The 13,029-nt window shown below is 43.0% G+C and overlaps 1 protein-coding gene across 1 annotated transcript; it reads left to right on the forward strand.

The window, feature by feature from the left end:
* Positions 1 to 824: 824 nt before the first annotated feature.
* Positions 825 to 12,805, forward strand: LOC126474440 (ejaculatory bulb-specific protein 3-like). The gene is made up of 2 exons (XM_050101910.1): positions 825 to 1,023; positions 12,416 to 12,805. The coding sequence occupies exons 1-2, from the start codon at positions 825 to 827 to the stop codon at positions 12,565 to 12,567; spliced, it is 351 nt and encodes a 116-aa protein (XP_049957867.1). The 3' UTR covers positions 12,568 to 12,805.
* Positions 12,806 to 13,029: the final 224 nt, after the last annotated feature.

The following is a 13,029-nucleotide window of genomic DNA, read 5'->3' on the forward strand; positions in this document are numbered from 1 at the left end:
GCGGTTCCAGACTATAGCGTCTAGAACCGCTCGGCCACTGCGGCCGGCCCAGCCAACAGAATCGTTTTTTTGTCAGAAGTACTTTTAGAAAGGTCCGCTTCTATGGCCTTAATTAGCGTGAAGAGTTTAGTAAGGCGTCGCAATTTGTGAACAACATAAAAATCTGATTGAAGAAAAACAAAAAAAATCTGTGCAGATCATACAGACTACACAAGCAAAGCAGCAGGCGCTAAGCTAGTAAGGTACAGTGTACCAAGTTTGGCTGAAATCTTTCCAGTGCTTTAGGAGGAGATGTGGAACACACACACACACACACACACACACACACACACACACACACATACACACATATTTGAATGGATTTCATGCACTCGGTACAAAGTCTTGCACTTTATCGTAATACATTCCACTCAATAAATAACACTATTTTGCTTCATTTTTCCATTACTCTACCCTCTGCATCTTACCATTCCTTCCCCACTTCCCCTGCGTATCTCTATCGCTTCCTTCCGCTTATCTCATTAGCAGAGATTAGAAATTTGGTACTACAGTTCATTGGACGTTTTAACAGCGTTTCCTTTTAAGACCAATGGAACTTTATCGTCATCTAAAAAGCGTCTCGTTAACTGCAACGGAAACGACTGGTTTGTTTCCATTCGTGGAAATCGAACGGAGGGCAAAGACTCTGAGTCAACGACGTTGCGACACCTGCTACAGACGACTCGTCAGCGGCGGGGACTGATGACCGCGTAATGGACAGGCCGTCTGTGAGCAGATAAAAGCGGCGGCGGCAGCTTCCAGGAGTTAGAGTTCCCACAGCCACCATGAAGGCGTCGCTGTTGCCGTTGCTAGTCGCCCTGGCCGCTGTCGCGTCCACACTCGCAGACAACCCGGAGGACCTGCCGCACTTCGGCACGCAAGACGACATCTCGCCGCTGCTCCACAACAAGGAGCTCGTGCAGGCGCAGATCAACTGCGTCCTCCACAATGGGCACTGCGACAAGCTCGGCATCAAGCTGAAGAGTGAGTACAGCGCGGTCAGCCCATCTTCGAGTCAACTACTTGACAAGTCAGCTGAAGTCGTTGGACTTGTTTAGGGACTTTAAGGAACGCAGACAAGCTTTCTTGTAACGTATTTCCTCGCTAAATGCTCAAGTGGCTCTATAGAAGACATGCTATTTATCGATTGCTTTGGATATCAGTTTCATATAATTTATAGTCGTTGTTGTGGTCTTGAGTCTAGAGACTGGTTTGATGCAGCTCTCCATGCTACTCTATCCTGTGCAAGCTTCTTCATCCCCCAGTACCTACTGCAACCTACATCCTTCTGAATCTGTTTCGTGCATTCATGTATTCATCTCTTGCTCTGCCTCTACGATTTTTACCCTCCACGCTGCCCTCCAATACTAAACTTGTGATCCCTTGATGCCTCAGAATATGCCCTACCAACCGATCCCTTCTTCTAGTCAAGCTCTGCCACAAACTTCTCTCCAATTCTATTCAATACCTGCTCATTAGTTATGGGATCTACCCATCTAGTCTTCAGCATTATTCTGTAACACCACATTTCGAAAGCTTCTATTCTCTTCTTGTCTAAACTATTTACCGTCCACGTTTTACTTCCATACATACCTACACTCCATACAAATACTTTCAGAAACGACTTCCTGACACTTAAATATTTACTCTATGTTAACAAATTTCTCTTCTTCATAAACGCATTCCTTGCCATCGCCAGTCTACATATTATATCCTCTCTACTTCGACCATCATCAGTTATTTTGCTCCCCAAATAGCAAAACTCATTTACTACTTTAAGTGTCTCATTTCCTAATCTAATTCCCTCAGCATCACATGATTTAATTCGACTACATTCCATTATCCTCGTTCTGCTGTTGTTGATGTTCATCTTATATCTTCCTTTCAAGACACTATCCATTCCTACAGCTGCTCTTCCAGGTCTTTTGCTGTCTCTGACAGAATTACGATGCCATCGGCAAACCTCAAAGTTTTTATTTCTTCTCCATGGATTGTAATTCCTACTCCGAATTTTTCTTTTGTTTCCTTTACTGCTTGCTCAGTATACACATTGAATAACATTGGATATAGGCTACAACCCTGTCGCACTCCATTCCCAACCACTGCTTGCCTTTCATGTCTCTCGACTCATATAATTGCCATCTCGTTTCCGTACAAATTCAAATGGCTCTGAGCACTATGGGACTTAACATCTGTGGTCATCAGTCACCTAGAACTTAGAACTACTTAAACCTAACTAACCTAAGGACATCACACACATCCATGGCCGAGGCAGGATTCGAACCTGCGACCGTAGCAGTCGCGCGGTTCCGGACTGAGCGCCTAGAACCGCGAGACCATCGCGGCCGGCTCCGTACAAACTGTAAATAGGCTTTCGCTCCCTATATTTTACCCCTGCCACCTTCAAAATTTGAAAGAGAGTATTCCAGTCAACATTGTCAAAAGCTTTCTCTAAGTCTACAAATGCTAGAAACGTAGGTTTGCCTTTCGTTAATCTATTTTCTAAGATAAGTCTTAGGGTCAGTATTGCCTCAAGTTTTCCAACATTTCTACGGAATCAACATTTCTACGGGAACCTTCCCCTAGGTCGGCTTCTACCAATTTTTCCATTCGTCTGTAAAGAATTCGTGTTAATATTTTGCAGCCGTGGCTTATTAAACTGATAGTTCGGTAATTTTCACTTTTGTCAACACCTGCCTTCATTGGGATTGGAATTATTACATTCTTCTTGAAGTCTGAGGGTATTTCGCCTCATAGTAAGTGTTGTGGATTGGCAAGAGCGCCAACCCACTATGAGAGGAAGCCGAAAGGCACGCGTTTTAGCTCACGCAGGCTGGCGTGAGATCTGGAAAAGGTCAAGGAAATTAAACTAGCAAAAAACGTACGTAGCTGCTGGAATACTTAACTTTAATCCATAAATGGTGAACATCGCTCTTGACGGTATATGTTTTACAGCATCAATAGCAACTGGTAATGGCGTCTTGTTAGGTCGTAGCAAATGACGTAGCTGAAGGCTATGCTAACTGATGTGTTGGTAAATGTGCCAACACCTTGTAGATCGAGGAGGCCGAAATGCACGCTATCTAACGCAGACGGGCGTGAATTCTGGAACAGGATAAGTAGTGAATTCTAATAAGAAAAGTATGCAGCTCCTCGAATACTTAACTTTTAATTATCCTTGTTGGTTTACAACGTTCTTCTTGTTGAGACATTTCATACGATAACTATTAAACTCTGTAAGGCTAATGGCGCCTTGCTAGGTCGTAGCCATGGACTTAGCTGAAGGCTATTCTAACTGTCTCTCGGCAAATGAGAGAAAAGCTTCGTCAGTGTAGTCGCTAGCAAAGTCGTCGTACAACTGGGGCGAGTGCTATTCCGTATCTCGAGACCTGCCTTGTGGTGGCGCTCGGTCTGCGATCACATAGTGGCGACACGCGGGTCCGACATGTACTACCACCTAGCAAGTGTGGTGTCTGGCGGTGACACCACACTAACTATCGTCTCGGCAAATGAGAGCGTATTTTGTGAGTGAACCATCGCTAGCAAAGTCGGCTGTACAACTGGGGCGAGTGCTAGGAAGTCTCTCTAGACCTGCCGTGTGGCGGCGCTCTGTCTGCAATCACTGATAGTGGGGACACGCGGGTCCGACGTATACTAACGGACCGCGGCCGATTTAAAGGCTACCACCTAGCAAGTGTGGTGTCTGGCGGTGACACCACAGTAAGCATTATAATTTCAAAAACTTGACAAAATCTTCAACAAAATACACGAGAAACTCTTCAGATTTTATGTCTAGGACCAACTACGAGGGCGTTCAATATGTAATGCAAGACCTTCTACCTGAAGGCAGGTTGGTTTTGTTCAGGATTCCAGAACACCATATTAACCGCCACTCTTATGGCTACCAAACCCTATTTTTCAGCATAATCTCAGTGCAGATCAGCACTGCAGAGTGCCTCCCACTTGGGTTGGTGTAACTTCAGTGTTACGACATCTGTGACAAGGGGCGTGAGTTGTTACAAACTTGGAGCGCCATTCCACAACAGTGGTTTTCGGCAGACGTTGTGCCCCACACGCATTCATCATTTTACGATGGCTGTCAGCCGGTGTTTGTCCTTCGGTAGCCAAGAAACGAATAACAGCACTTTGGTCCTGTTTGGGCGCATTTGATAACAACGTCGCCCTTGTTCACGTTTCCGCATTTATCGCACGAACATCGGAAAGACACGAATGCCATACTAATCCGTCGCCTACGTGTCGGTGCTTAGATATCCGCGTCAAGTCGTGCTACCCTGCGTATATGCTGCAACAACGTTCTCAGACGGAAACTTTGCATCGTCCCTTATATTTAAAGTCGTTTGTATCTTCCAGAATATTCGTCACGTTTCCCAAGCAGTCAAACGAGCTATTTATCCTTCGTGCTGCCCTCCATCCCGCACATTCAATATCCCCAGCTAGTTCAGTCTGATAAATATCACCATCTTAAGGAGTATTCCAGTACAGACATCCACAGAGCTCTACAGTCCAACCAATGAATGCAAGTTGTCAATTTCTTTACTTGCAGTTGGCTGAACACACTCATACAACAAAGCAAACAGGTATTTGACAATTTCTAATAAAACACTGCCTTATCACAAACTTAGGTATGTCCAGTGGACACCATATCCAAAGTTATTAAACGTCTTTGACCTTAAAAAAAATCGTGACGACGCTGTAGCATTCAACCAGAGGTGCCCGATTCGAATCCTCTCCAAGAGAAAGGTTTTGGGCGAAAAATGCGAGATACGAGTGTATAGTTCTTGGTTATGTGATTGTACTGCAATGTTTTTAATTTCATTTCGAGCCCATTTGCAATGTTTCAAGTAGTGAGGAAGTAATGTTTTGTTCACGACGATGTGGCCATTGAACAGAAACAATGAACTAGGAGGATATCAATCATGTTTCCGTGAATGTTACACAAGCAGCTGAGAACTGAAATAAATCTGCATTAAAAGCGTAGTCTTCATACGTAGGGCTCTGGACAAAACACCGGCTACTAAAACACAACGCTACTGCAACAATATCAGTTTCATGCATTAGGTAAGCCTTTTGCTACAAGTTTGTGCTTAGCTATTTTCATCCTCTTTTTCATTTTGGACGTAGCTATGAAGTGATACCTTGCTACTGCGCCGTAAGGCTACAAATAACGCTTTTCCACAAGGGAAATTGCTGTTTATTATTATCAGTTTCCCCTCACTGCCCTTCTGATAGGGAGAAGAAGTTTTTCCTATTTCAGCAACATCTTCGTGCATATACAGGGAGTCTTTACCATTGACCTCGCATCTTGGAGGCGGAGGGCTAGCATTCTCGACGAGTCGTCCAGATTTAGGTTCTCATCGTTTTCCTTAATATACCTGAATTAATGCGAATGCCGTGATGCTTCCTTTAAAATGAGTACTTCTGACTCCATTCTCAATTCTTGCCGTCTGCAACTTGGGCTCCGTTTCTAACGATCTCTTTGTCGCCTTCCTTTGACAGCGGATAATGTCAAATACAACAGTTAACATAGATCACAAAAGAATTAAGATGTCGAATCAATAAAACTTTCAGCCTTGTATATTTCCAATTTCATTTTGTTTTTGTTACCAGTTTCGGTGTTGGACTACGCCATTTTAATTCCCCTGACCGACGGGTAGGAAGAATGATACCTCTTGAACAGTCGAAGTAGGGGCCAGCATAGAGTCACTGGTATCCTACATTTCTTTTTAATAACATCATCACTTCATAGAGGAATGAAGGGTCACGTTCCTAAAAAGAAGTCTACATATACCAGTGACTATGTGCTGTTCCCTACGTCGACTGTACCAGCGGTGGCCTGGAGACAGCGTAGAATAACGCTGAAATTGGCAACAAAAATAAAATAAAATAGGATATATATATACGGCTGAGGACGTATTTGATTTCACATTTTATACTGAACAACTGAGGTCTCGCAACCATCCTGTATAAAGATGGACTTACAGAGGAAGAAATAAGAGGTTGAATGTGAAATGCGTTATTCATCTTCTCCTGCATAGTCATCCGCAGCAGAATCTCTTTATTATGATAGGGAGGACATTCACATGAGATTCGATATCAGTGACTATGTGCTGTTCCCTTTGTCGACTCTACCAGCGGTGGGGCCTGGAGACGACGTAGTGTAACGCCGAAATTGCTAACAAAAATAAAATGAAATTAGAAATATATACGGCTGAAAACGTTTTTGATTTCACATTTGTAAGACATCACGATAGCTGTGGATTTTGTGAAAAATTATTGTGGACCACCTGCGTGTCTTCCCCGACGGCAGTGATACCTTCAAGCGGGACAACTAACTGTGTGTGTCAAAAAGCCTGAATCGTACTACGGCGTGATAGTGAATTTACCTTGATGTCTTGGCCAGGAAATTCACTCGAGCCGATTCCTACGGATACCACCGGTCGCCGTCTCCGCACCCACAAACCACCTGTCCCTAATTTACGACAGCTGTACGAGCTGCTGCCGATACTTGCTACCACGTACCTCCATTAACCTAGCATTGACCCGTCCGATCCTTGCAACGCACCATCGCTACTGTATTACATTCCAAAGGGGACTAACACACTGCTAAGAACCTAAGTCCTCAGAAAGTTTTGGCTCATTGGTTTATCTTCAATGGTGAAAAGTCTACGGCTGTGAACTTAGTGAAGTACGTACACATATGTTGTGTTTGTCCCTAGGCAGAAAAAAACTATAAACTGACTAGACATTACCGCTAAACAGGTTTCGAGTTTATAAAATATTCACCTACCGCAAAAATGCTGTATATCTAGAAACTGCCCCTAAGAAGTAGCTTCGGAAATTCATTGATATTAACAGTTCATTATTTGCATTCAGCCAAATTCTGATCAAATCTACCTTAAATTAACGGATACATAATTTGAAATACGACTTTGGAAAATTCCAGCCTGATTTTGCAACTGGGCAGTTAACTACAAAATATCTGCAATCTCACCACTTGTTTCTGTTGACGACTTGTTGATCTTTTATTGGTTAAATGCGGATTAGGTAATTTGTTAAAGTGTTGCGATCCTCCCCGTTTACGATATCTATTGGTGGCTTCAGACCCATCAAACCCATCAACACAGACGTTGGGATGGGAGGACAATTATCCACCCTACCTCCACACCAAACTCTGCCCAGTGGTATTTTTACAATTCAATACACTGGTACTAAGATGCAATTGAATGATTGTTTCGCGAGTTTCTTCAATGACAGCGATTTCCTTGGAGTCCTTATTCACTACCCATAAGTTCTGAACACTACTACACAAGTGACTGCGATGTGCCTGATACCTAAAAATCTGAGAACGCGAAGGTGACATGCCCTGCAGCAGCTCTGTATTCACTTGCACCCCGAAAAGTAAACTACGGCATACAGAGCAGGTGGCAACTATCTCGCCAGGAAGAGCTAGCGCCCAGTGGACCACGTAAGCGATGACTTAACTCGGTTACGTTGCCATCTGTAGGCAGACCACAAACGGTCACCTCATACTGTGTTTTGTTTTTTCGTTAATATGACACGCCAAGTATATCTATCTTGTCCATGGCGAACGCTCCCTAACACTAAGCTGCAACAAACAGAACAAGGAATTTACTTTGACAACACAACAAACAATCTTTTTCCCTATCAAAATTTTTATTTATTTATAACAACACTACATACTGTCAGAACCAAACTCGTCTGCTACTGAAATGGTAGGAGCATGGATCTGGGAATTTCGAGGTGCTGGCCAGACAAGACTAACATTTCGTACTTTCATTGTATTCTTTTTTAATCTCAATTTTCTCAAATGTAGCAAATATTTAAAGAATTTACCCAGGGGCACATGATTTTTTTAAAAAACAACGATTTAAAAATTCATAAACATTTAAGAAAATGTAAATTTTAAAAAATCGATGAAAAGCCAAAAATCAGAAGCATTTGGATACAGTTTTAAAAGAATTACAGGGAACTTTTAATTCTAGCGTAGAATAATCACTTTTTAAAGTAAACAAATTAGATTAAAAATATTTAAGCTAGGTAATTCTTTACATTGTTTAAAGGAAAAAAGTTGCTCAGTCTCAAAAGACTAAATTTTTAATTCACGACAATGCTAAAACCATAAATACTTTAAGATTCACAGCCCAGCTAGAAGGAAACTGAAATAAATAACTAAGCCAAGGTTGGCGGCTAGAGGTCAGGCAGTACAGCTAACAAAAGGTTCAAATGGCTCTGACCACTATGGGACTCAACTGCCGTGGTCATTAGTCCCCTAGAACTTAGAACTACTTAAACCTAACTAACCTAAGGACATCACACACACCCATGCCCGAGGCAGGATTCGAACCTACGACCGTAGCAGCAGCGCGGCTCCGGACTGGAGCGCCTAGAACCGCACGGCCACCGCGGCCGGCATACATCTAACAGACGCACGGTTCTGGCTAGACTCTTAATTATAAAATATACAATATTACAAATCGCTAGAGGACGCTTGCCCTCAGAACAAGGGTGATTGTGCCCGTTTAGTGAATAAACAGACAACTAAACGTACATTTTTTTAAACAATTTTAACACCTTCTGATGTAATTCAAAAGAATCAACGCATGAGTGCTTAAAATATAAAAGATATTACAAGGCTGGATATTATTTGTGCTGGACAAAATGTGATCTCTTTTATAATGGTCTTAAATATAACATGGGCACATTCCAATTACCAAGGAGGCCAATCTGCTTTTGAAACACAGGTCAGATAAAAGCCACTAGCGAAAGCTGCTAACGCTGTAGGCGTGTACCCAAAACAAGTCTCAGATAGCAGGACATAGCAAAACCACAAAAGGCATCTAGCACCAACTTGTAATTACATGCAAATGAGGTTCTCACCATTTATTTGTCCGTCGGAGCTGGAGGCACAAAGAATTCGGGGAGGACCTCGTCTGTCCACGAAGGCATCAGAAATGAGAAGTGGCAGAGTCAGAAGACGCAACTAGTATCCACGAAGGTGGAGTGAAGCGAGGAATGTTCAGATGGCATCAGCACTCTCTCCACGGTAAACAGCTGCCATCCCAAATACGGTGACCACCTTCTCCGTCCTTAGCGAGCGAGCTTTTTTAATGTGGGAAATAGTCTGCAAGATAAGGCACAAAGAGAGCTGTGCGTATCGTCAAATTCGCTTCAGAGAGCCGTAAGGGTGCCTCTGGTGAGACACAAGGAAGGCCTTCGCCAGGGAAGGAAACGAAAGAGGTTCAACATGACGTATGCACGGCTCATGACGTATCTCCTTTATACAGTAGCTCATTTGTGAGTGAGCAGAACATGGATATGAAGAAGCTGTAGTAATTGTGAAAATTAAGGAAAAAGGGCTATCAGAGCAATAAATGAAGAAAAACGGACAACTGGGCTTAGGACTCACGCTCTGAGCGTTCTGTACAAACTTAGATATGGTTCAAATGGCTCTGAGCACTATGGGACTTAACATCTGTGGTCATCAGTCCCCTAGAACTTAGAACTACTTAAACCTAACTAACCTAAGGACATGACACACATCCATACCCGAGGCAGGATTCGAACCTGCGACCGTAGCAAACTTAGATATGTACACAGATAATAATAATAATACAATAATAATTATCAGCGGCTCAGTGGCTTGGTGCAAGTGTTTCTATTGAGCGCCACTTTGGCGACTTGCATATCCCTGTCTTACCCCAGCTATCCTCCTGGGGAATGGGGACCTACACTTTAACGTGGAATCTGAACAACATGTTGTTACTGGCGACTCCTTACATCGTTGAGAGGTGAAGGCTAGATTAAAAGTAAGACTAAAAGGTCCGTGTTCCAATTGAGATAAGATCCTGCAACATCTTGGTTTCCAGATCCACACTTTACAGCTAGTCTACCAGGCCTGATATGTACAAAGATAGTTAACCTGCGGGATACGATGAGTGAGTTTACGAGTATCAAAATACGTGACATAAATGGCCACCTATTTTGATGTCGTTGAATTAGAAGCTAAAATTATTTACATCACCAAGCGACCGTAGACGTTAGTATTTTATCTAAATATCAACCTCATACCTTCACTCATTCCTGAGAAAAGAGATCTAAACATATAGACAGAAAAAAAACTTATTGTGATATACTATGGAAGGCGGAAAAGTAATGCCTCCGACTTTTTTATTTAAAGACTCTTACAGTATTTGAAATAAAACATCTTATTAACATTCTACATCTTTACCGAGCGAGGTGGCGCAGTGGTTAGCACACTGGACACACATTCGGGAGAACGGCGGTTCAAACACGCATCCGACCACCCTAATTTATATTTTCCGTGATTTCCCTAAATCGCTTCGGGCAAATGCTGGGATGGTTCCTTCTAAAGGGCACGACCGACATAAAAAAAAAAAAATGGTTCAAATGGCTCTGAGCACTATGGGACTTAACATCTATGGTCATCAGTCCCCTAGAACTTAGAACTACTTAAACCTAACTAACCTAAGGACAGCAAACAACACCCAGCCATCACGAGGCAGAGAAAATCCCTGACCCCGCCGGGAATCGAACCCGGGAACCCGGGCGTGGGAAGCGAGAACGCTACCGCACGACCACGAGATGCGGGCCCGACCGACATCCTTCCCCATCCTTCCCTAATCCGCTGGGACCGATGACCTCGCTGTTTGATCCCTCCCCCGAACTACAGCTTCATTCTTCAGACTACAGATTTATATTTCAATATAGTCAACCTGGCGACTGACGCATTTCTCCCAACGAGTGACCAGCTAGTTGATATCGTCACAGTGGAATGTTTGACATTGTTGATGGAAGGCCGGCTGCGACGGCAGCAGGTTCGAATCCTGCCTCGGGCATGGATGTGTGTGATGTCCTCAGTTAGGTGTAAGCAATTCTAAGTTCTAGGGAACTGATGACCTCAGATGCTAAGTCCCATTGTGCTCAGAGCCATTTGAACCATTTATTGATGGAACCACAACCTCACCTCTGCTTGCATCGCTTCATTACTGACAAACTGGAGTCCTCAAAGGTGTTCTTTCAAGTCTGGTAACAAATGAAAATCAGATGGAGCCAAGTCGGAACTGTATAGAGGATGATTGATGAGAGTGAATCCAAGACGTCAGATAGTGGCAGATGCCGCAGCGCTAGCGTTGGTTGTCATTCTGAAGGAGAGGGAGCACCTTGTGTGGATTAACTTTTCGAATTTCTGTTTTCAATTTTCTACGTTACACACCGCAGCGATACACACTCTAGTTCGGCACCCTCTGGCGACAAAGATTCGCCACTTGCCAGCCAAGTGGGAAAATCGACCGAACAATATGCACTACATGCAGTACTTCAAGCGAATTTTTTGACTGGAGACTCCAGCAGGAGTTGCGTGCACCACGACTACCACACCAGTGTTAATATCAAAATGAGGGTCATCATTGGTCGTTGAAATAGAAATCCTAATTTTGGTTGCAAACAGAAATAAATATTTCTACTCAAACAACCTCTACTGACCCTCCTTCTGTTGTTAATACTTCAAGCGATATTGAGAACAAAACAAAAAAAAATTTCGGAGAAAATTACTTTTCAGCACGCCCTCTTAATTACAAATTAACAATTTTCGGATTTTTCCCGTTTCTTACAGTGGGACACCTTGCTTCTTTGTCAACTTTCATAGTTATAGATCAACGGGAAATACCCTACAGGCTTTGATGAGTTTGCGAGTATCGAAATATGGTCGTATCTCTTGATTGCATTGACTTGCAAGGTTAAATTTTGCACAATGTCTAGGGACCTTAGACCTTAGTACATGATACAAATTTAAGCTTCATACCTCTACCCGTTCCTGAGAACAGTAGGTCTTAACAATCGGACAGACAGAGACGGAGGGACAACAAAGTGATCCAGCGAGGATCCCATTTTTACCCATTTAATGTACGGAACCTTAAAAACGTAAAATAGTGAAGCATATATGAAGCTGTCATAAAGGTAAATACGAATAGACCAAAATGGCAAGGGAAGTTATGATGAAAGCAGATTAATGGACAAGGCACGAGGTAGGTTTAATATTTTGTGGAAGTCAGGAAAATAATCTAAAATTTGATGGGCGCTGTACACTGTGCGTGTGTGTGTCCTCACGCAATTAAGGGTACGTCTACTACCCCCTCATTAGCAAAGGAACCGGTGCAAAGAAGACGAGTGAAGAATATTGGGGAAAAGTTGGGGGGAATGACAACACTACGCTTCCAAACAGAGGGATCCAGCGAATTAGGAATGTCTGCGAAATAATCTCAGATGTTTGTAAGTTTTATAACAGATATGCTTACATATTGTGTATTTGTTGCAGAAGCGATTCCTGAAGTCATAACCAACAAATGCCGCAAGTGCTCACCGCGGCAGAAGGCCAACGCGGAGAAGTTGAAGAATTTTCTGCTGAAGCACTACCCCGGCGTCTGGGAGGCGGTCATCCGGAAGTACACGAAGAGGGGCACCCACTGACGAGGAGACGTCACTGCCCACGCCTCGGCGTCATCGCAGCAGAAGTGGCGAGACCTCACGGATAAGAACTATGCGCGTCCGGTGTGCCAACTTCAGGAAACTGTAGTTTACGACCCATAAGGGACTAACGCGAGTTGTCTTACGACATTTTAACTGCTCTAGCGGGATATGACGTAAAGAAAGTATTATGATAAAACTGAGCAATGTACTGCATTATGGTTTAACTTTGTGCACAGAAATCATCATTATGCCATATTATTAAATGTTACCAAGTAACGTATTTATAGTTCCTTTTAATAATATCCTTTCCATACCTATAATGGCTTTTCACTGCAAAGAAGACAGTAATGTATAACTTTTACTGATTTTCCTTATCTGAAAGGGATCTGCATTCATAAGTCACCATTAAAGGAGGATGTTCTGCACTTTTACTTCTCAAATGGGTTTTAACTTCCCTTTTAC

The sequence above is a fragment of the Schistocerca serialis genome, chromosome 4, assembly GCF_023864345.2.
Source record: "Schistocerca serialis cubense isolate TAMUIC-IGC-003099 chromosome 4, iqSchSeri2.2, whole genome shotgun sequence".
NCBI classification, from domain to species: Eukaryota; Metazoa; Arthropoda; class Insecta; order Orthoptera; family Acrididae; genus Schistocerca; species Schistocerca serialis.

What these genes read in the sequence shown, in the direction of transcription:
- LOC126474440 (XM_050101910.1), top strand. Translation starts at nt 825, where the DNA reads ATGAAGGCGTCGCTGTTGCCGTTGCTAGTCGCCCTGGCCGCTGTCGCG. An exon ending in GCTCGGCATCAAGCTGAAGA is followed by an intron (nt 1,024 to 12,415) that starts GTGAGTACAGCG and finishes TATTTGTTGCAG; the next exon opens with AAGCGATTCCTGAAGTCATA.